At 31.3% G+C, this 26,103-nt stretch overlaps 2 protein-coding genes across 3 annotated transcripts in view; both read right to left on the bottom strand.

Annotated features, from left to right (window-relative positions):
* Dh31-R (Diuretic hormone 31 Receptor) overlaps positions 1 to 26,103 on the bottom strand; it is a 439,521-nt gene that overhangs the window by 147,742 nt on the left and 265,676 nt on the right. The window lies entirely within an intron of this gene.
* LOC143190749 (uncharacterized) lies at positions 2,534 to 4,366 on the bottom strand. Of its 2 annotated transcripts, XM_076395301.1 has the most exons (4): positions 4,187 to 4,366; positions 3,632 to 3,902; positions 3,407 to 3,574; positions 2,534 to 3,304 (listed from the first exon to the last, which is right to left on the bottom strand). In XM_076395301.1, the coding sequence occupies exons 1-4, from the start codon at positions 4,241 to 4,243 to the stop codon at positions 2,658 to 2,660; spliced, it is 1,143 nt and encodes a 380-aa protein (XP_076251416.1). In that variant the 5' UTR covers positions 4,244 to 4,366; the 3' UTR covers positions 2,534 to 2,657. The 2 variants fall into 2 exon arrangements, with proteins under 2 accessions (XP_076251416.1, XP_076251415.1); XM_076395300.1 differs by having other exon boundaries at positions 3,407 to 3,902.

Consider the following 26,103-nt stretch of genomic DNA (forward strand, 5'->3'; position numbering starts at 1 on the left):
GTCTACCTCCAGCGGCTATTTCCTGTTCTCAGATCTCAAAAGAATGCTCGCTGGGAAGACCTTTTCGTCGAATGAAGAGGTGATCGCCGAAACTGAGGCCTATTTTGAAGCAAAGGACAAATTGTACTACAAAAATGGAATCGAAAGTTGGAGGTTACTATAATCAGTGGGGAATTATGTTGAATAGAAAAAAATAATTTTGCCAAAAAATGTGTTTTACTATGTTAGGCCGGGGACTTTTCAATTGACTTGTTATTAAACTTGATTAAACTATTAAAAACTAGCTGACCCGACAGACTTCGTCCTGTCAAAAAGATTTGTAATGTGGCAGTTTTTGTGCCTACGTATTTTAAAAAATTCTCCTGAACAGAACCATCACCCTGGTGATAGGGCGTTGTGAATAAAAAATAATTAAATAAAACATATATAAGGATTGAAAAGTAAGTAATCGCTTTATTGTTAATCATGTGAATCATAATTATTATTATTATTATCATTATATTGCTTTGTGGTATACGATGTTTTTTGTTTGATTACCTGGCGCATAGATAAACAAATCTGATGGTTTTCCAACACGGGAACAGGCAACATACAATTGACCATGTGAGAAACATGGGTTTTCTAGATTAATACCACAAACACTTAATGATTGCCCCTGGGACTTGTTTATAGTCATAGCAAAAGCAAGCCGTCAACATGTCTATAGGAAATTTGCCATTACCAATGTCAATGAGTTGTTTAGAGAATATGTTTCCAGATTGGTCATTTTGCAACTCGACACGCATATTCTTGCTTAAATGAAGTACTTTAAGATGTTTCCACAAATTGGAGGACTTTAGACATGCATTGAGTTCATCAGCTGGCGTTGATCGTGGAATCACTGGCAATGTTTGACGAAAATCTCCTGCTAATAAAATCATTGCACCACCAAATCGGTTATTATTGCTACGTAGATCTTTTAAGGTTCTGTCTAAAGCCTCCAAAGATTTTTTATGTGCCATCGTGCATTCATCCCAAACAATCAATTTACATTGCTGCAAAACCTTTGCCATTGCAGAGTTCTTCGAAACGTTGCAGGTTGGAGTTTCATTGCTTTGCATATTTAATGGCAATTTTAGTGCTGAATGGGCTGTTCGACCACCTTCAAGCAAAGTTGCTGCGATTCCCGACGAAGCGAGTGCAAGTGCAATTTTATTTTGTGAGCGAATTGTTGCTAATATTAATGAAATAAAAAAAGTTTTTCCTGTACCACCAGGTGCATCTAAGAAATAAATCCCTCCAGTTTCATCATTTGTTACTTTCATAAGAGTTTCAAATACATACTTCTGTTGTTCATTTAACAGTGGAAGATTTGTTTGAATTTATTCTTTCAAAGCGTTGAGATCATACAGTCTTTCTCGATGCAACTCTTGGTTAAAAGCGTCATGCATTGGACGATTGGGCGCGGTCAGGCCTAATTGAATTAATAGTTTGTTTGACATTATCAAGCACATGTCCTCAATTGAAATCAATGCTTCATTGTAAATTTCTTCACTGATTTGTATATTTGGATTTCCCATTCTATTCCGTATTTGATACAAAATATCATCACACATATAATCTTTGTACTTAATCCACAAATCAATTGGGTTTGATGGGAAGCATGTAGATATGATTATAGAAAACAATGTTCGTATTTGATGAGTGTGTGATGATATTACAGCATCATTGAGAGTTTGATCCCAATGAGCGTCATTTTCAAGCAATTGCAAACGTTGACAGGCTTCTCTGTAGGATCCACACAATTCACCATCAACAGTTCGTAACTGTTGGAATGATGTTGGGCCATGTACATTGACTAATAGCAGTCGTAAATAAAAACATTCATCATTGCTTGGATGTACTGAATAAATCCGGCCAATCGCATCGGTGGAATATACATCTGTATATCCTGGAACTGGTTTTCCTTGTTTCCGTCGTATAAATCTCCTTGAGGATTGATTCCAGGTATAATATTTTGGCATTTCAGAATATAGCAATGTTTGTGCGAAATCATCGTTTTGGCATGTCTCAAAAAAACTGGTTAATGTAGTAGATGGTGGCTGAGCAGCTCTTTGTACTGCGTTCTGTGCTGTAAAATACACTCTTTGTCCATTTTCTAAATGCACAGCTAAGTGAACAACAGAAGGGTGTCTCTCATGAATAGGAAAAGAAAATATTCGCCAAACTGCTTCATTACTACTGACATAGCGGCCCATTTGGTATTGGGTAACTTCATCATTAGAATTCTCTGCACCAATTCCAATCACAGCCATATCACTCCCTTTGGTTACATATTTGCAAATGTATTTAATCGATTTCACTGAATGGCAAGATTCAACGTTGATGTGTGCTTTGAATGTCTTTGATAAAATGGGTGAATATGGAACAATCCAACGATTATCTATTTCAATATCTTGTTAATTTAATTTGACAATTGTTGATTTTCCATTGTCTGCTGTCGATCTGCGACGATACAATGGATAACCGTCATTACCAGTAATTGTTTCCGATATTAATGTCCGTGGATATCGTTTTGAACATTTACCATCCATCATACACGGTGAATTTTGATTAAGAGTTCCACAGGGACCATGTATCATGTTTTTGATAACTACCTCATGCAATCCAGGATCTACTTATACATTAGGGATTTCAGCTGATATCACTGCATCAACTTCAGTTGGCCTTATCTTTTCAACCAACCAAATCAAAATGTGTGCATGTGGCAATCCTCGTTTCTGCCACTCCACAGAATACATCCAGCAGCGTGTCTCACCAAACACATTATGTTTTACGATGAAATTCATTAAAGATTTCAACTTTTGTCTAAAGACTCTGGCTGTAATATCATGACGATCAATGGATGATTTCCCAGGTAATAACTCCTGCTTAATTTCTATCCATTGCGGATTGAATGTAAATGTGATGAACAAATCTGCTGTACCATAATGACGAACATACGACATGGCATCTTGAGCATATTCGTGCATATGCCGAGGGCTTCCGATGTATGTTGCTGGAAGAATAGTCATCCGACCGACATTCTGTGCATTTCCATCAGTATTAATCGCATCTCGAAGGTGAATATACTCTTCAGATCGGAGTTTGGTTTGATTCAACCTGATGAATGTTAATCTCTCCGTTTCAATTTTAACATACATGTCATCAACATATTTGTGATATAATCGCCGACATTTCAATATGTGATTATCTGCATTTTCCCGAATCATTAGGCGGTATGAATAATAGTTCATTGAACTGACTTTTTTGTTGGTTTCAGAACCTGTAAACAGATTTTGTTTTAATAACATTCAAATATAAAATTAAAATACATAATATAGTGACTGAGATATTATCGCCATAGCTAAACTAATATTTTAGTTACCTGTAATGGGATTTATCATTTTTATTGATAAATCGTAGCCATCTTCACCTTGCCAAAATATAATGGGATATTGCAGTGCATCATATGAGCGGTGTGTTTCCTTTATAGGTTGTAATTGAAAATTCCGACGATGTAAAACAATATCACGGGATTCCAAGTTTTCTCCAACTACAACGATAGCAACTTCATCAATAGTTGGTGCATTAAAACGTCTTGTATGTTGACCTGCAGGTGTTTTATCAGCTCTGATTACAATTTTGTGATTATCGGATGGCATCAGATCCAGGGCAGTTTTAAACAATATAATCAATTGATTGTGTTGATGAAATAAAGTTTGTAATTGTTCTACAATAGACCTTTTTACTAAATTGTTATGTGCACAACGCAGATCAATTTCTTGTGGTGAATTGCCCATAAAATAAATTTGCAGGAATTTGTTGTCGCTATCTGACACTGGTAACAGTGAACCTGCTCTGTGATATATTTGCCCTTGTATCTGTAAATAAAAAAAATATTATGGTGTGGTATAAATTAATGGATTGTCAATGATCAAACTTAAATAATATTTGATCTTAAAAAGTATATATTTAGTTTTAACTAATATCTATCAAATATAAAATATAATAAAAGTGTCACTGAAACTGAATCACCATATAATATGATGACTAAGTGATATATTTCGTAATGATTAAGAAATTGAAGATTAGTAACACATCTTAACTTTGGTGACAGAAAATTTTGTTCGCTAAAATAATTATGAGTAACTGCTATAATACATACCTTGAAAGTTGGCATAAAATTTTCCCGAACTGCATTTGTTGCCCCAAATGAAGTCATTTGAAAGCAATTGTTATATTGTTGAATATGTGTCAAAAAGTGTATAGAATCTGTTCCTATTCCTGAAACCAATGAGTACAATGGTTCTGGTGGTGGATCCAATTGTATCAATTTCACTTTACCATTTGCGCAACACAATCCATTGGCTTCGTTTTTGTATTTTAATGCCTTACAGTGTGAGCAAACCAAGTTCATAGAACCAATAACAACACATTGGTAGTTACTGTAGTCAATTGACACATCGTAACTGAAAGCAGCTGGATTCAAACTTGCGCGATTATTAGTTGAATGTCGCGCTCGCGCTTCACGCGAATCAAATATAAATTATTTTTTCACTAATCACGAACTAAACAAACACTAACTAACTAAACACTCTGCACAAAACACGATATACGAATTTGTTTCGTGTATCACTTGACAATTCATCTGTCATCTGTCAAAAGTCATCTGTAACAGACAACTTTTTTTTTTAAATTTGATATGACTTGAACTCAAATCCTTTTAAGCCGTACAAATTGTTTTATTTATTTAAAATTTGAACTAAATTTTAAACAAATAAAAAATTTTAAATAAATAAAACAATTCGTACGGATTAAAAGGATTTGAGTTCAAGTCATATCAAATTTAAAAAAAAAAGTTGTCTGTTACAGATGACTTTTGACAGATGACAGATGAATTGTCAACTGATACACGAAACAAATTCAAACAAAAAGGGCTATTTTTAGGGTTTTTCCAGCAATAATTCTAATTTTTCTCGCCGTAAAAACCATCCCTGAACTTCAACGAACATTTTAAAAAAAGATTTGGCCAAATTGGTCCAGGCGTTGTTGAGTTATGCGCTTAGGAACATATTTTGCGATTCATTTTTATATATAAGATTACTTGATGCTATTAAGGCCTCGTGATGATAAAATTGCCATGTCTGCGTATGTTGCTATAGTAATGATTTTGGTAGCAAATACATATAGGAGACAATACTGGACAATACACAATAGTATAAGTGTACTATGGTCTTATTTGGTTTACTCATTTTCGGACGAAGTTCAAATTTATATGCTGGAATAGAATATTATTAAATTATTCTAATTAATGTATCCTCTTGATGTAGAGTTTCAGGTAATAGACTGATAGGCCGATATGAGGTCTTTTCTTCTCTTGCTTGATTTTATTTGGCTTGATTTCTGATCCATTCTGTGTTCTGTGTGTCTGTTTTTATTACTAAATTTTTTATAGTCAGTTCCGCTATTATCCAAACGCCAAATAAGTATTTCATTTATTACATTGCATTGAATATAAATGTCGTCTTTTGTATTAATAAATATTTTGTATGATACAACTATGACGATAATTACATTATAAATTGATTCCTATGTTTTAGAAATATTTTCCTTGTTGCAAGTCGAAAGAAAATATTCTTATTATAAATATAATTTCAAACTCGAAGAAAAATGCACAGGAAAATGTTTTTAATAAACAGATTAAAGAATATTGTTTCAGCAACTCTCGTAAATATATTAATGTTTTATATGATACAAATTAAGCGAGAAAATTATTTTTGTAAATAAAATCATTAAACGAATAACATATAAAAACGTACAACATAAACGAATAATAAATATTGAATACGATATTCTGCCTAATATGTCCGAAATGAGTTTTTTTTCTATCCAATTATGATTTCCATCTATAGATATATGAATGCATCTAAATCAAATCGAATATCGTTATATTATTTTTTGATAGAATCGGTTTCAGTCAGCGGAATAAACAAACATCCTCACTCGAAAAATAAAGTATATGTATTGAAATACGATCTAGAATTGAATTCACTCGTTTTGGGAATATCTGAGATATTTTATCTTTGTAGAGAAGTTACGGTAAATCGGGATAAATCTAAAGTAATACTGTGTTTGGTAAAGATATACATAATTTTAATATTTTCGCAGATGAAATGTTGCCTTTTACGTATTGAATGTTGCTTTATTAAATAGTAGCTTATTTTTTATTACAGAATATGTTTATTACACTTGCTTGTTTACCAAAGTAAGAATAGTTTAGTTTAGAATATTTATATTGTAAATGGGCGTTTTAGCAAAGGTGCAGTTAAATTGAAAACTTAAATCTATGCATATTTAAGTTGTGATTATGTTCACTGACTAAAATTTATGTATTAAACGTATAATTTATGCATTATACTTGTTTACTTATTACTTGTTATATAATTATTTTTGTTGATTTATCTTTCAAATAGCTAAAAATATTATATTCATATTCTCTTTATTTGCAAAAATAGTTTCCTAATCTTATTTATCAATTTGTAGACATTTGCTAGTACAGGAGCACGTACGATCTGAACTTTTTCCGCGCAGCTTTAATATTTTACAATTTTAAGTCTTTACAAATGTAAAGGCTCAATCGCTGCTCGAAAAATTTTAAAAATAAACCTGTTTGCTTGTTTTAATAACTCTCGCAAATATTTGATATTTTATGAGATATCCATAGATACAAATTGAGCGAGTTAATTAATTGAGTAAATAAAATTTTTAAACGAATAACATAAAAATGAACATATAAAAACATAAATAAATGATATATGTTAAATGTGACATTTTGCCTAATATATTCAAAAGCAGTTTTTGTCGATGCTATCCAGTCATGATTTTTATCTATATCTATATGAATGCATCCAAATCAAATCGAAGCCGACATGGTTGGCGCAGTGGTCAAGGCGACAAGACGGTCCACCCAGTATTGCGATCCTTAATGTTTTTATAGGCAACAGTGGACAATCCGACAAGGAATAACCATTCCAGTTACGTCAGTAACCAGGCTGGGTAAGACTGGATGTTTTCTGGGATGGTCTCTAAGTTGGTTAGTGGTCAGTCGATAGGTTTAATGCCGAAGACTGTGGTTCGGAGCCTACGTTAAACAGTAGGTCCTACACAGATAAATCGTCGTTGGTAAAAAGACTTTAAAATATAGAAAAAAAATCAAACCCAATATTGTTATATTATTTTTTGGGAGAATGGGTTTCGGAATCGGTCCGCGGAATAAACAAAAGGAGCAAAATGAGCAATAAAGTTTATGTATCGAGTTATGATCTAGAATTGATTTTACTCGTTTTGGGAATATTTGAGGTACTTTATCTTTGTAGAAAAGTTACGGCAAATCGAAATAAGTCTGGAATATTATTGAGTTTGGTAAATATATACACAGTTATTATTTTCCCAGTTCAAATATTGTCTTTTAGTAATTTAATGTTATTATATTAAAAATTACCTTATTTTCATTACAGAATATGTTTAATGAAATTCTATTGTAAATAGGAATGTTTTAATGCTTAAATTGAAATTAAAAAAATAAAATGAATAAATTAAAAAGTGTAATGTATGCATATTTATGCATTTGTTATATTTATATATTTGTTATATAATTATTTTTGATGATATATTTTATTTTTTAACACAGCTAAAATATTCTGTTCTTTTCTAACGACTTCCTCAAATAATATAAAGTTCATAAACAGTTAAAAAATCAAATTCAACATTTACTTGTAAACAACATTATCTGTTACATTTCTTTGAAGAACTCAAATCCCCATACATTCCAATTTATTGTTTGTGATATTGGATGTAGTCCACTGGATTTACAGAAATCTTGTTGATAAGTTGATAAGATGAAAGAAATTGACAACCACGAAAATGATGTTGACGGATTCGATCCATCCCCCAACATTACAAGTTAAGCATAATTTGTCGTTAATATCTATGTCATATATAGTTCTACCATAAAATGCAACTCTTCAGATTTCTTTGCGGCATCCTCCTTGGGCAATTGTCTTATCTCTGTGACAAGTAGCTCTGTGGGTTTATTTGTTCTTATAGAACAATAATATGAAAAATTGATAAAAATTGCTTGAAGAGAAACGTGACTATATGTAGTTGTTGATAACATGAGAGCAGATTAAAAAACACACAATAATTATACAATTATATCATAAGTTTAATAAGTAATTTTTATGATGGCGACATGCCACACTTTTAATCATTTGATATTAGGTTTACATACAATTGTAAAAAGGTATATATGATAGAAATAAATAACACAGTTATCATAAAGAGCTAAACAGCTCGAATAATGTATGAAGTAAACGTGACTCAACAAGAAAAAATATGCTGGGATTGCTTGGAATTTACTAAGAAAAAAATATTACCAAAGGGTCTACGTTACGGAAAACCCTGATAACACCTGCAGAGGGAAGAAATTTACTGCTGATAAATGTTGAAATTATACACCTACTTCCGTAGGTAATGATAAGAAAGATATATGCTTATTTCAAGCTTATATATATATATATATATATATACAGAAAAAGGGCATAAGAATTAATTGATCATTTCTACTGCATTAGCTTCCTATTAATGACTCGAATAATTTTTACGTTTAAATCAACTTCTATTTTACCTAATTTTAAATATACTATATATAATAGTTTAATTATTTATTTATTTTTGGTATATTTTGTAGCCTATTTTTTTACCAACTATGGTTTATCTAGACTGGACCTATTAATTAACATGGGATCTACAGCCGATCTTGTTCAGCCTTTTTGCTATTGGGATTAATTTCTTTGTCGAGTTTTAAACTTTTGTCTTTTGGACAGTCACAATTATAAAGAATAACAAACATAAATCTATGACCACGTCTCAATAGGATTCGGACCCGTGACTATCGCAACAGTATGAGGACAGTCCTATCGACTTGACCACCGTACCAACCAAGGCGGTTATATTTATTTTATGTTCATCACGAAGCAAAACAGACAAATACAGAAACAGGGATATAGAAAAGGAGAAATCTAATTTCTTATTCAAATAAAGGATGTGTGTTTCAGTGTTTATAGAATTTTTATTGGAATCGTGATATTTGTTTATTTGGGTAAAAAATGTCTTTTTGAAATTCATAGGATAGTTGATATTCATATGCTTCAGGCCAGTGATTTTAGTACATTTTCTTATAAATTTGAGTTTTTGTTTTCGAAAAATGTGCAAATTATTATTTTTGCAATATTTTTCATGCTCAGAAAATACAGTTATTTTATATTCTTAGTACAACAGGAATTTCGCTCTGAAGAAACTGAAATCTTTTAAGTATAATCAATTAGTTCAGTTCAGCGGGTGCAAGTTTTCTTAATAAATATGAATAATGTCTAGTGATTATAGCAGAAGGGGTAAAACAATATTTTGGTATCGAAAAGTTGACTGTTTTTATATCATTGTTCAGCTCAACTGCTTTAATTTTAACGTTTTTATAAGACCTTTTATTAAATACGCTTATGTTAATAGAAGCTTAACTATAATATAATTAATTAATACTTTTCTTGTGTGCTTGAATGTTTTTCCAAATTAAAATTAGTTAGAGTAACAATACACATTAGAGTAGCTCAAACTGTAGTTAATAGTAACATTTTAGTAATACTTTAGGGACCGTCATGCGGTTTGATTCGCTTCAATCTTCTAATTTTTTGCACGTTGAGTAGTAGTTTTAATGCTTCCAGGTTGATATGATTTAGTAAATTTATTTCATATTGTATAACGAAACCTTCGATAAATTCGGTTCATTTGATTTTGGGGTCATCGCGCAGTTCTTCGTTGGTAACGTAGCAATAAGCATTGGTAATTAAGCGATGAGCTTTGTTTTGATAGCGTCGGATTACTAGTTGTTTAATTTTGAGTCTTATCTGCTCAGCGTTTTGTCTAACACAATGTTTCTAATTTAGTATAACATTAAATACAGACTTTGAGGCATGTCGAATTTTACATAGTGGAATAACGGTCTACAAAATACCCAGAAATATAATGCCTGATGTTGAACACGGGCGGGGTGCCAGCAGCGTCAACTAGAACCCGATACGAATAGCTGGCAACCCCAAAACATTTATCTGGGATTTTAATGAAGGGTATTTCAGATCATTCAGTAACCGACCATCGTTTGATTTAGACGTGCCACCATCGACTGCCAAAGCCTCGTCTCCAGGTAACACCACTGCCATATTTTTTTATCTATTTTGTATTTTCCACATTTTTATATTACTTCAATAAATAACGGTCACATAATGTAAACACCACTGTTTCATTTCGTTTTACCTCCATTCATCGAAACCCTAAAATAGTTATATTTGATATTTGTTGGGTTTCTTTCTTTCATAATTTTCATTCTATGAAAAGCACTAAGGAAAAAACTCCACTTATCCAATTAAACAAAAATTTTCCAAAAAACTTATCAGCTGATTTATAAAGAAATTCGTAGACACTAAATTGTATTTTGAATTATGTTACTCATTTGAATGACGTCTTTGCCCTTCAATAATAAAAGACGTTCCCGGATAAATAATATATAAGTAATAAGATTTTGAATATCTAATTAACAACTTCCATTCGGTATTACATAATTTCTTTACTGTTTTTGTCGTTTCTGGAATTTGATATCTGATTTAGAGTTTAGTAATTTGCAGATAAGATACATCAACATAAAATTACTACTATACTGGAGCTTAAAGAATGCCGTAATGGAGCTACAACTTGTTTTTGTTGATAATTTTTATCTAGAAATTAGTTGAGTTTGGATAAATAAGTCGTCAAAGTAACAAAAAAACTCAAATCTTATTCACCCTGTAGATTCAATTCTAAAATGTATTTTATAATTTCGTCGATTTTTGTAATTTTATTTGAACATTTAAATTAAAAAATAAAACGAAAACATTAAGGGTTATCCTCGAAAATAACATACATTTCCTAAATGATGAAATATTGAAATTATGTATCTGAAACGGATAAGATATCGTGGCCTGACTCTACCGGATTCTTTTTATACTTTCTCCGAAAATAATATTATCTCAGTTATCCTTTAAACGGCAAAATTCAATTTTGGTTAGGATTTCAATATATTCATTTTCTGTATCTATAAATATACTATTCCAAAAAATAATTTGGCATTAATTTTTTTTCATAATATGCTTTATTTGGTTGCCTTATTTGAAGAAATAATTAATTATATTATATTACGCCTCAGTATCTAATGCAGTTTTGAAAACATAACCTTTTATTAATTTTTAATATAACTATTTGTTAATTAAATTTGTTATTTTTTAGTTTTATTAATTTATACTTCTGAGACTTATGACTTAGACTAATGAGTTGAACTAATGAAATTCCAATCTTATTCTATCAATTATGATGTCAAACAAGCGTATGCAAATTTTGAAAAATCTGTCTCACTACAATATTATACCATATCATCAGCATCTAGACGATAATTATTAACAAAAATCATCAATATTTCAGTTAATATGCTCATGACGACAACCATTATAGTGTGATAAAAATGTTGTAGTGGTAAGCTACTATCGTTTTAATAGTGAAAAACATTAGACATTGATATAATAATTGCTATATTTACGGTATACACTAAGAATAATTACCGGCGGCCTACATAATTAATCTATATTAATGTAAACAATTGTTATCAAACCTAACTTAATTGTTAAATCCAGTGGTTTTGATATTTCTTTATATAAAATAACATTATTCGATATAGCATTATTGAGCTAGTGTAGAGATGCTAATTATACAATTCTCTCAACATTGCATTTTATACATTCATACATTCGTTGACTGATTCTCAAGTATTTCAAATGTTGTGCAAGATCAATTCCAATTGTCGGTATTGGGTTCAACAGTTTCATAGGTACGATTTTAATGGCAATGATAAAGAAAGGCTAGGAGGCCCAAAAATGTTGAATGAATACAATTAATTTCAATACCTATTGTACAAAAATCTAGCTCAAACTCTCAAAGAATTTTCAAAAAGTTCAGCAGCTGATGTATCAGCTGTTTCTACATGTTTACATATTAGAAAAAGGCTCAATATGAGGGAAAATACTAGGTGATGAATTGACTGAAAATTCTATGGAATGCTATTCCGAAAGGTTTCAATATTCCGGTTTCATTACTTGCCGCGTAAAAAGAAGAGTTTTTTCGGCGTATTGTGTATTTTATAAGTTTTTAATTTAATTCTCAAGTTATTCTAGATATTCTTTTCGTTGCATTGATGGAAATATTTTGATGATGATTTTATTCATGGATTCTTGAAAGACCTCGTATATGTTGTATCTATCTGAAGTTTAGAGAAATATATATCTCGGTCAAAATTTTTATGACGACTATAAACGATCTATTATATTATATCTTTCACGAAGAATAAAACCATTAGTTTTTATCATCCAGTTCACGGTCTACTTTCGAACTTTATGTACTTGATTTCTACCTGTTCGAGGGTTAAAGAAAATTATTTTTGCCATATTCATTAAATAGTATTTAATTCTTGGTTTGTTTTCCTTGAGGCACGATCTCAGATTAATGCGGATTTTTTACATACTGTGAATATTTCAAATTTTTCAAATCCTAGCTATTAGCAAATATGAAAACTTGTTTTGTTGACATTTAATTAATACTCGTTAAGTGTCTATTATATTATTGAATTAAATGTTTTCCAAGTTAAAAATGAACAATAGTTGATAAATCCATATAGAATTTGTTGCGTTTAAAAATCGCTAGATGTTGAATATCCTCATCAATTCATATCTGTCGCTTGATAATTGTATACTTTTCAACCAATATGCTCTTGATGGAGATGCAGGACTTCACATTTTTCATTCCCCGTTACTCCCTTCATTCAAAAAGTAGATTTTATCAAGTCTTTGGAAAATCTCTTCTGTTGTCTTTACACCATTCATTCGACCGATACCCAAATCGTTGAAACTGTCATTTTTGGATTTCTCCAATTGTGCATTGATATCGAATTTTAGTTCAATAATTTAACTTTTAATAAGATCTCCAAAATCATGTAGAATTGGCCTTATGTATCGCATTTAGACCTCAAAATTATATACACTATTCAGTGACAGTGTTCAACGACTGATGTTAGGAAGACCCAGATTTTAGTCTTGATTATAAGGTTTATTTTCTTTCATCTGCACCATCTTAGTTTTTGCGGCTTGGCCAACTTTTGCAACTTTGATTTGGATTATTACTTCAGCCGTAGATGCCACTTTCTTCTCCTATATACTAATCCCAAGAACTTGAACTCCTGTACTCCTGGCTCTAATAGGATGCTGTTAAGTAAGCAGCCAATAACCTAGTATTTTCTTTTTTAGTGATCAGCTAGACAATACGAAAAATCGTAAAGGATGTTCGAAGCCAAACATCTGTATTAACGCACTATATTTATGGCCTTTGGGATCAAATATTATGTTAAAAAGCGTCGGAGACGGAATTTTTTTTAAGAAACGTTGTCTTGAATCTGAAATAAATTCTACGAATACATTCACATACGTACACAGCACGTTGTAAGGTGCTTGGATAATCTTAATATTTCTAAGGGGAATATGTTCATCTTCCAAAGCTGCTCAAAGTTAGATCCAATGTGTACAGTCAAGAAAAGAACGACAATTTATACTCCATTTTTTCTTCATAACCCACATTAAAATTGTCGTATAATTCATATTAGAATATGAAACCATCCAATGGACCGTTTATTTATATTTTTATATAGTGCTTTTATTATTAATTTTGAAGTAGTAATTAAAATATTATGAAAATATATCTGAAAATAGAGCCTTATAAATAATTAAAATAGTACAGAAATTTTAACATTACAAATATTTTTGTATCTAAGCTGTTAATTGTTATATTGATCTATTGTTGGTAACTATTAATCAATTAATAATTTTACCACTTATTGTAACTAAACTATTGATAATTTATCTTTCTTAAGTTAAAGGCTCCAGTTTACTCATTTCAAATATAGCCTTTTGGCGCTGTAGCAATCTTGATAAAATCTGTCGAACATTCTCCTTTATTAAAACTTTTAATTAATATTTATGCTTTAAATTAAATGGCCTGCAGTTGAGTCGATATAGCCTGGCATTTCTTATAACGAGGAGGCTGTTAAATCTTGAAAAAGAAAGAAAAAATTAATTGAGAATTGAATATTAAATAGTTGCATTTTCGATTTCGTTCTAATTCGTTTAGATGGTGAAATAAATTATTCCTACAAAATAGTCATTTTTTAATGAATAACATAAAGCGGATAAGAAAGGCTAATTGTCTTTTTCATAATTCATTATCACGTATAAAACTACTCTAAGTTGAAATAAAAGATATGTTAATAATAGTTTTATATATATATTAAAGTCTCCATTTAATCAACGGCGGTTTATCTGGGCTGGTCAGTTTAACGTGGACACCGAACCATGGTCTTCGTTATTAAACCTACGGACTGGCGGGTGACCAACTTAGAAATCATCCCAGCAGACATCCGGTCTTACTCAGCCTGGTTACTGGCGTGATTCGGATCATTTTTCCTGTCGGATTTTACACTCTTGCGTAGAGGATAGTCACGAGTATTAAACAATCACAAACCTAAATTTAGGACCATGCCCCAACAAGATTCGAACGCGCAACTATCGCAACAATAGGTCAACAATAGGACAGTACCTGTCGCCCTTATCACTGCGCCAACCAAGCCGGCAATAATTTCTTTTACATGGAACTATTTTCATGCCAATATTTCTGATCTTTTTACTAGACCTACAAATTGATGTTCTACGTTCACTCGAAACAACAGTCTTCGATGAGTGATTCACCTTCGATTAATACAAGTGTGGTGCACATATTTGGAGTTTTTAACTGGCGAGCGACTAACACGGACATCATTTGAGTGACATCATTGATTATTATTTAGTGACAGATTTTACATTCTTATCTAAACAATTAATAATTATAATGATATCGATCGATTCGGTATTACATAATTTCTTTACAGTTTTTGTCGTTTCTGGAATTTGATATCTGATTTAGAGTTCGGCTGGGTAATCTGCAGATAAGATACATGAACATAAAATTACTTACAAATACTAAAAATCTTAAATGTGATGTAGTAATAATGACTAGACTGGAGCTTAAAGAATGCCGTAGTGGAGCTACAACTTGTTTTTGTTGCATGTGTTAATCATTAAGAATTAATGAGTTTAAATTATCTCTACCACTAACATTATAACAAGATATCAGTAAGAGTTATTTCAGAACTGTAACAAGTTCATATATTTAAATATAAGTATACATTATCTTTCTCTACATTTATGTTTTAAATTTCATTCTAAAATGTATATTTAAACCGCAACGACACAATTAGGCAATATATTTTTCACAATTTAGAAATAATTAAATTAACTACTGATTTTTCAAAACTTAGGTCATTAAAGTAAATAATCAGAATAATTGATTAGTTTCCTTTTAACTCCTTCATAATTTCATTATGTCATTTATGTATTCATATATTCATATAGTTTTTAATTTTATTCCACATTTCTTACTTTTGCAATAATCACATTTTCGCATTTTACAATGATCTCACTTATACAATGCAAAATGTAAAATATACATTTACGTGAAGATAACTTTCTTAATATTTTTAACGTAAACTTGCCATAAATCTAACAATACAGAAATAACCTAAAAAATTACAAAATCTTAAATTACACTGCTTAAAATTAAGTAAATTAGTTTAAAATGTTTCAACACACAGTTCATTTTCATATCATTGCAAAATACATGATCCGATATGACTACATCTCATTTTTATTAGTTTTTAAAATAATATTTTTCCTTATTTTTCCACAATCCTTTTACAATCATTTTTAAGAATAGTATTATTGGTAAAAAAACTATTGTAAAAAATAATACGTCAGTGAAAAATGAAGTGCGTGAAATAATTTTTTTTTCTTTTGGAAGCAAAAAAATAAAATATTAACAATTTAAAAATGGCTAACCATACCGTTCCAACCCAATCACACTGCGGTACAAGATTAGAACAATCATCGATAACACAAACCCCACAAACAGAAAGGACTACAGTCATAAACAAAAAACGATTGAGAAGCCCAGATGAAGAAACCGCGAGAAAACAAACAAGTATCAGTGATTATTGGTTACAGAAGCCAATAGAAACAACAAACAGCTCTAGCGACTTATCGGAAGAAATCGCAACCAATATACAACCAATTCCTAAAAAAGTCGTTCCCAAACCACTACCAATAATAATTTATAAGGTAGGAGTAATAAAACACATCCATGACCTATTGAAAACCATCACTACCAACCACACAGTCAAAACCGTGATCTATGAAACAATAAAAATCTAAATGTTTGACTTTAAAATTCTAGTGAAAGAATTAGACCAAAGAAACACCCAACACCATACATTCATGCCAAAATTCAATAAAACATTCAAATTCGTACTAAAGGGATTACATCACGCAACGGATTTTGACACCATCAAGGTAGCCCTAGCTGAACAAGGTCACGAGGTCGTAAATGTTCACAATATACGACAACGCATGACAAAGAAACCACTGCCTATGTTCTATATTGACATAAAACTAAATGGAAACAATAATGCGGTGTATGAAATTAGTGAATTAGAAAATAATATTATTAAACGCGAACCATCACATACAAAAAAAGCAATACCACGATGCACAAGGTGTCAAGCGCACAGGCACACAAAATCTTACTGTCGCAAATCATTTAGATGCGTAAAATGGGCAGGGGAATATAAAACGATAGATTGTCATGTACTCGCAAAGTTTGCGATAATAAAGTAAAATGTAACAGCAATCATCCAGCGAACAATATATTGACATTATGATGATTTGTGAAATGCATTTCACAAACCACATGTGGATAAAAATGATTTGCATGATTTATTGCCTACCTGAACATAACAACAAAGCAGAAAAATCACTTTCAAGCTTTCTTTAGTACTCTAGGTTTAAGAATAATAACCTGAAAAGGTACAGAGCAGCTAAAAGCAATGAAGAGATATAAACATATCTCTAGTGTTCAACCAACAAATTGTTCATCAGACAGAAATAAGAAACCCGATACTGTAGATGTCTGTATTACAAAAAATATTGATACAAAAAATCGTGCAGTATCATGTTTGGATCTGTCTTCAGATAATTCACCAATAACAATAACAGTCTCTTCAAAAATTACAATCAAAGATAAACCCCCTTCTCTGTGCGATAACAGAACTAACTGGCCACTATTTAGAGAAAACCTAGACCGAAAAATCTCTTTGAATTTACCGTTTCAAACTGAATTTGATATAGAAATAGCAGCAATAAACATTACGAAAAATATACAGGAGGCAGCATATTCCGCGACTCCTAACAGTGAAAGATATCCAAGAAAAAAGAAAGTTACGACGGAATTGGCAACAGCTAAGAACTGAAGAGAATAAAAGAAAATTTAATGAAGCAGTAAAAGAGCCGAAAGAACAAAAATGCACAAAACCAAGGCATTCAAGAATACTTGAAGATAAAATTGATACTAACTGAGGCTACAGATTACCCGTTGAACAAATGAACAAATGAAAATAATTCGGCTAGAAGAAATAAAGGAAAGCACTCTTCTCAAAACACTTAAAAAATATATTTAAACCTTTCCGGTCTATGATGAAAATAAAATTATTAGCTGTCAAAATTCGCCACTTCAAATTGACTTACCACACGAAAAATTGATGGTTAAAAAAGTTAAACAAACAATAATGAGAGAGATTAATATTAAAAAAACTCCCGATTATGATTTATTTACCGGTAAAATTTTACAAGAACTATCAGAACTATTAACAATTATATTTAATGCTATGCTATGCTATCTGAAAAGTAGCTAAAATATTAATGATTCTCAAAACAGGAAAAAAAACCAGAATATGTCACCTCCTACCGGTCTATAAGTTTATTATCGATAATCTCGAAAGTTTTTACATTAATGCTAAACTATATAATAGAAAATAGAAAAATTATTCTAGAACAGTTTTGGTTTCGCAATAAGCATGGAACTATAGAACAAGTGTATAGACTTATAAACAAATTAAACACTGACCTAAATGCCAGAAGATATTGTTCGGCTGTTTTCCTAGATATATCTCAGGCTTTTGACAAACTATGGCATAGGGGTTTGCAAGTGAAATTAAAGAAATTTCTCCCTTATCCGGACTATCTGTTAATAAAATCGTATCTCTTTAGATAACAAGGTATTGTTGTATGAGTCTAGAATTAAGCCTATTTGGTCATGTGGAATCCAACTAAGTGGTACCGCTAGCAAATCTAATATATTCGTCGTTCAACGATTCCAAAATAAAGTGTTTCGTGCCATTATTGATGCTCTGCACTGTGTTTCAAATGAAGTGATACAAGTACTTCGAAAAAGTGTCATTCCAATGTACTCGCTAGTAAGCTAAATATGCGACGTGATAGTGAAGTACGTAGACTAAAACGTTTAACACCATCTGATCTGATTATTGGACATATAAAGACTTTAGAATAAGCTTTATAATAATATAAAGTATAAAGTTCCTCATCGATATAAACTTGCCAAAATTCACTCAACCAAGTGAACCCGTTCTCCTTAAAAAGGGAGGCAACATCTTCGCTTAGCCGATTAATAGATAGAAGATTCTTGGACAGATGAAATTTAGCAATTATGTGTATGTGAACACATTAATATTAACATTATTAAAATATCTTACTTTATATATACATTTTTTCAAAAGAAAAAAAAAACGAAAAAAAAAAGAAATTTACGATCTGAACAGCCTGATTCAGCAAGCATGGGGGAGATGGTTCCGTTATAATTTGGGTGGCAATATCTTGGTCATCAACTGGTCCTATTGACATCATTAGCTGCATTATAACGATTAAATATTTCGACATATTCAATGATGAAATTCTTACTCTGCATATTGCTGTGAACACTACCACAGATAGTATGTATACAATCACTTCTACATTAAACATTGTTATATTCTAAATTGATAATGTGCCTATGTATAATCTTGCCTAGCCAGCACAATCGCCAGACCTTTAAATATCTGAGTGATTATGAGAGCAGAGTAGATTCTCATCTACAACAACATTGAAGCAATTGGCGGATATTTTGGTATAAGAGAATAAGAACATTCCGTTGGAGAATATTCGGACATTATAGGAACCTATCCGCGATGAATTACAGCTGGTTTAAAAGTAAATGGTGGCTAAACACATTAATTAATAAATATATATTCGCCGGCTTGGTGGCGCAGTGCTAAAGGCAACAGGACGATCCTCTTACTGTTGCGATAGCCGCGGGTTCGAATACTGCTGGGGCATGGTCGTAAATTTATGTTTGTGATTGTTTAATATTTGTGATTGTCCTAGACAAGAGTGTAAAATCCGACAAGGAAAATGATCCCAGGCACACCAGTAACCAGACTGGGTAAGACCGGATGTCTTCTGGGATGATTTCCAAGTTGGTCACTCGCCAGTCGGTAAGCTTAACGCCGAGGACCGTGATTCGGAGCTCACGTTAAATAGTAGGTCCACTCCAGATAAACCCATAGTTGGTAATAAAATGGCTTTTAAAATATGTAAAAATAAATAAATAAATATTTTGTATATGTTCTGTTATTTTGTTCATCCCCTATATTTCTCTTTTACTATAAGCTAATGAGTAATATTGTCAAATACTATTTTAGGGTTGGTATGATTTTTTTACAAATAACTTGATAATAAATCGGACAAATAACTTGATTTGCAAAACGAACAAATAACTTGATAATTAATATTTTGCGTTTATTTGACTTTTATTTATTTGAGATAAGTGTGATATTAACAATTTCACGAATTTTCTCATATTGTTTGGCATAATGTCGGTTGGCCGAAATACAACTGTTGCTTATGCAAAACAATATCTTGATGAACAGCATTTTAATCAGAGAAATACAGTTTTGTTTATAGATTTAATGACATATTATTAAAAAAACTAATGAATATGGTTTTAGAAAAATCTACCACAAATAAGTTTTGATTGTTTTAAAAAGAACAAAATACTATTTTGACAAGAACATGTAGTATATAACTAGATTCAGCAAGTAAAGCGTCACTAGCACAAAAAAAAAGGGATGGGTATCCGAAAAAATACTCGAGAATTCCCAAGGGGTATATCAGTGTCGGGTCAAATTTTCATTCCGAAAGAAAATTTCAACGTGTTACGAATATGAAACTTCTACGTATGTGTCGACTTCAAGGCTGCTCGTGATATTGTAAATTAATAAAATGTCATATTCAAAAAGTTATACCTTGCGAAATGTCGTGAAACGCGGACAGCGAATCATAACTTGAATATATTTAAAGATATTTAACTTGGATATTTTAATTTTAATAGGAATTTAGTATGAATAAGGTTGGGTAATTTAAAATGAATTCTACCTTGATGTACCGTTTGAGTGAAGCTATCTGTGTAGAGGTCGGAATTATAGAATGAAAATTCTCGAGTTTTTCAACATGACGCATACAACATTAGATCTACTCGATTTCTGCATAAACAGTTTAAGTTAATAATTCCGCAACCATCCTATTTGCCTGATTTACTCCATTAGATCTTTGACCGTCCCATAAATTCGAAAAACCATTTCAAGGATAGCGTTTTGGGTCAATTAAGGAGATTAAAATCGAATCAAGGAAGGTTTTAAAGGCCATTCGAATTCATGAACAGTTTATAAAACTGGAAAACTTTGGACGTTGAAATAAATATCCTATTTCTAAAGAGTTTTGAAAGGGCTAAAATACACGTGTAGAAATCCGTTTGCGTTTTACTTGAAAAACCCTACTATTTTTATTAAAATAGTATATGTGAGAACCGAAGTGGATATGTAACAATCGATAAAGGAAATTATTTGAATTATTAATAGTTTATTCGAGCGATATAATCTCTAATGATTCACTGAGATAATGTTTAAATAAATAATTAGATAAAGGACGGATGTATTTGAACTTTTACGAAAGCGGATATAAAATAGATAAAGTTGCATACGTAACTAAGTTCAAATTGGTGTTACCCATATATATTTTGATAATTAATAAACATATCATTTTCCAAGAAAATAAACAGCTTTTATTAGCTTATAATTTACTAATTTGTAGCGGTACTATTTCGTCAATAGTTTTAGTGCTAGTTTCATTAATTGTATCAAATATTTGAGGATTTACAGTATAGGAAAAATCGTAGCTGGAAAGGTATAAATTCTGGAGTTATTAGTAGCTGGAGTCATTCTCGTCTCGTACGTTTCCATCCTGTTGGAACCAATATTGGATTAACCTTTTACCAATATTATAAGCCAATATTGGTTGAAATTCAAGCATGCCGGTTTGGTTGGCGCAGTGGTCAAAGCGACGGAACTGTCATCCAAGTGCGAATGTCGCGGGCCCGAATCCTACTGAGGCAGGGTCATAAATTTACGTCTCTCCTTAGGTAAGAGTGCAAAATACGACAAGGAAGTAAGAAATGATGTATTCTAAGATGATTTTCAAGTTGGTCAGTCACCAATCGGTGGGCTAAATGCTTAGACCCTTGGTTCAGAGCCTACATTAAACAATAGGACCAGTCTAGATAACTCTTAGCTTGTACAAAGGAGACTCTAGAATATAAAGCTGTTACCATTTTGATTTTGATTTTGAACTTCTCCAAACGGACTATTGGGGATCTGGGATGATTTTTCCTATACATGACATATGAATTTGTAGAACATTAAATTAGAGACATTTGATAAATTATTAAGAAGGTAATTTGGCAATATAAAAAGTAAATAATCTACTCTTAATATATATCAGTATTAAGTGTGTTGGTTTTGATAGTGCCACAATAATACACATTTTAAAAAATATTATATTAATTAGCAGGTTACTTGAAAAGTCCCAAGTCCCCGGCCTACCATAGTAAAACACAGCTTTTGGAAAAATTAGTTCTTTTTATTCAACATAATTCCCTTCAAGGGTGATACACTGATTATAGCAACCCTCCAACTTTTCTGTACCATTTTTGTCGTACGATTTATCCTTTGCCTCAAAATAGGTATCAGTTTCGGCAAGCACCTCTTCATTCGAAGAAAACTTCTTCCCAGCGAGTATCTTTTGAGATCTGAGCACAGGAAATAGTCACTGGGGGCCAGATCTGGAGAATACGGCGGATGAGGAAGCAATTCGAAGCCCAATTCATGGATTTTTGACACGGTGCACTATCTAGTTGAAGCAGCACTTTCTTTTTCTTCAAATGCAGCCTAACAATATTATAACTAGAAGCCTATAACATTATGTAATAGTCGCTTTTGATGATCTTTCCTTTTTCAATGTAGTTTATAAAAATTATTCCATGCGCATCCCAAAATGCAGACGGAGTGGGTTCATCGTGTGCAGTCCACTCGGATGACTTTCGATTGGTTTTCGGAGTGAAATGATGGAGTCATGTTTCATCCATTGTCACATATCGATGGAAAATCTCGGGTTTATCACTATCACTATCACTCGGTTTATCTTCAAACACTGTTCCGAATCATCAACTCGTTGTTTTTGGTCAAATGTGAGCTCGCGCGGCACCCATTTTGCACAGAGCTTTCTTATATCCAAATATTCGTTAATGATATGATGTACAGGTTCAGTTGATGTCTTTAGAGTGTCTGATATTTCATTCAATTTCAATTTACGGTCATTCAAAATCATTTTGTGGATTTTTAAAATGTTTTCTTCGGTAACAACCTCTTTTGGGCGTCACTGCATTCACCGTCTTAGGTGCTCATTTCACCACGTCTAAACTTTGCATACCAATACTTGATGGTTCATTTTCCTGTGGCAGTGTCCGGAAAGTCTGCATCAAGTTTTTGCTTCAACTGTATTTTTCCCTTCAAAAAGCAATATTTAACAACACGCGAAATTCCTTTTTATCCGTTTTTTTTCACAATAACAAAAGGTGCTTCACTCAAAATGTTATAATTCACAAACTTATGATACGACAGCTGTCAAATTTATACACGCATCTTTTGAGGGTTAGGACTAACTAAAAATATATTGATTGAATTGTAGTAGCATCCAAGCATAATACGGTTGGGGGGTTGGAAGATTATCTGTTTGTTTACACTGCTTGATTTTATCCGTTCATTTCAATAATGTTTTCTTATGAAAATCATCTAACAAATAAACTGTCTTAAAGTTTGAATGAAAATGTAGATGTAAAATAATATTGTCTGATAGTTAGAATGTCTAAAGAGTAATTTTGTTGAAAAAGGCCACATTTTGTGGAAAGAATCAGCGGATAGCGGAAATCATCTAACGTGGTTATGATTGTAAACGAATTTTTCGGCAAAAATTCAATAAGTGCAATCGACCGCATTCACTCGAATTCAAATTACCATGTTAAGACAGTTCGGTTGATATTCATTTTCAAACAGGTTTTCAGATGATAGAAGACATAAAAAGAAAATTTTCGTTTAAATATTGTTTTGATGATCGTATTATACAATATCACATGCGCATAATTTTAGAAGGGATTTACTTAGAAGGCGATATAATAAATTTGGGGCCAAATGTATGAACATTGCTATAGAAGGCTCTATTGGAATTAAATGAGTGAATAATATAACATATTATAAACCTGTCATCAAGGGCATTTTAGAATATATTCAAGGATATAGTTAAATTGAGTCTGTGGAAAACTCTCAAAAGCTCTTAAGGCTGAAAAATATGCACATTGTCACATTAAATTAAAAGATTATATCATCGAATTCATTGAATTGAAGCCTGAATTGATTATACTGAATAAAGTGTGAAAGTTATATACGTCTGAACGACATAATCTATTATACAACCTGTAACTTAATAAATAGTTCATACTTATATAAGTTAATAATATATAATAATATAACTTGTAAAACATTGACTATTCCATAATTTTAGGCAGTATTTTAATTTTACGTTAACAAAATGTAGAAAATGAGCCAATCTATATTAAGTTCATTTTAAAGTGTTGCATCGGGTTCTTTTAATATAAAAATTGTATGGAATCCGATCGAATTGAATATGGAATCTTGAATTGTATTATATTTGGATTCGTTTTAAATAATAAAAAGTAATATATGTATATATCATTTATTGTAAATTCTCTTATGCTTATCTGAAAATATTTTTTAAACATCGTTCGAACGGGATATTTTTTTGGTTAAATTATTGATTTTAAAATATCTTGATTTTGTAAAATCATCCACTCGTCTCGAATAACCTTCAGAATTTTCACGTATATGAATATGGATTTTCCATGACAATACCGCATTGTTAGATCAAATCGCTTTTTTGTCGTTTCTGCAATTTCATTTCCGAACTCCCAAATCTAATTCTCCCTTCCCGAATTGGAGAATTTTGGGTGAATGCAAATTAGCGGCTATTGAACTTACATAGCAAAATATGTTGTAAGCGAAATTGCTTATTGTATTAAAGAATAATCGCTGTTCAAACAATTGAATGTAGACAAGCAAATATTGAAAATATTTTGTCATTTTGTTAATATATAAAAATAGGCTTTTGTGGTCTTTAGGTTACGTATAAGTTTACGGGCAAATTAAATTTAATTAATGTGTTTATTAATTGAATCAATTAATTATTAATTTAATTTAATGAAATTTACGAGCAATTTAACATTGTTAAACACTCAAATTTCCTACGGTTATATAACATTTAATACATGATATCATACTATTATTAAATCCAATAATTTTTTTTATGAAAATATAATATTTGTATAAATAATTAGCGTTTTTCATCACTATAATACTTAGCCACTAGGTTAAAGCAAAAAAGGTTAAATTCGACGTTTTAGATTCTCGCACCACATTGGTTCCGATTTGCGAAGATGGAAAAGCTGCTACATGCTGCATCCCATCAAATAGTATATGCAAAAAGTTTATCAAAAAAGAGATCGATTTTTTCTGTTATGACCGTGAAGTATTACTATTGAACGTTAAGTACGTTAAGAACATTTGTAGAATTTTTAAAGGCAGATGACAGAACACTATATACAGGTATATTTTTGGACTAAGTGCATTATTGTAAATGGTAATTGCTATGAATATATTAAATCAAAAACATATGTTGACAATTCGTGCCTATTTTTTTTTAAGTGTTTGTGTTGAAAAAAAATGTAAAGTAAATCTAGTTATATGAAGTGTCAATTTATTGAACTTGGTGCCTCAGAACTCAACTAATACTCGAATCAAAGTACTTAGTAATACTTTCTCTAACTTGACGCCGTTGAGATATGCATTAGTAATCGGCTTGTGTTGTAAAAATCCGGCTGTTTTCATTTATTTTCAAGCCCTATGGCTCTGCAAAACGAATTATACCGTAATCAATGCTCAAAGCCTCAATATCTATATTAACGAAAAAATCACCAGCGAATATTAGATCGGTTTGTAGCATCATATTGAATGTCATATTTTTTTACTTTTCTTTATCTGTTTACAAAAGCCTTTGATATAAATAGATATACTACTGTGTTAAAAACAGAGGGGGTAATATTTCCTTGGCGAACATCGGTTCGGATTTTTTAAGGGTTTTAACGTATTAGTGTTAAATAGTGATGAGTAGTGGAGCGACCCCGAGGCATATCGAATTTTAAACTTTTACATATTATGGACTCGCGAATGGAAGTTTCGTGCAACATAGCTTATTTTAAGTTAACTTTTTGTCTCTGACCCATTTTCCCGAATTTTTTGTAAATTATTTCTAACTGCTTTTTCTTTCAATATTTACATTCTTACAAGAACTAGTTCCTCATTAAATTTAATTTTAGTGCTGGAAAACAATAACTTTCATACATTTAATTTCATTTTTCATTTCCAAACGTTATCATTCCGACAATATTTTAAAACCTTAG

Source organism: Rhynchophorus ferrugineus, unplaced genomic scaffold, assembly GCF_030347505.1.
Source record: "Rhynchophorus ferrugineus isolate W39M unplaced genomic scaffold, kcgeb_rfMv2 rfM2, whole genome shotgun sequence".
Lineage (NCBI taxonomy): Eukaryota > Metazoa > Arthropoda > Insecta > Coleoptera > Curculionidae > Rhynchophorus > Rhynchophorus ferrugineus.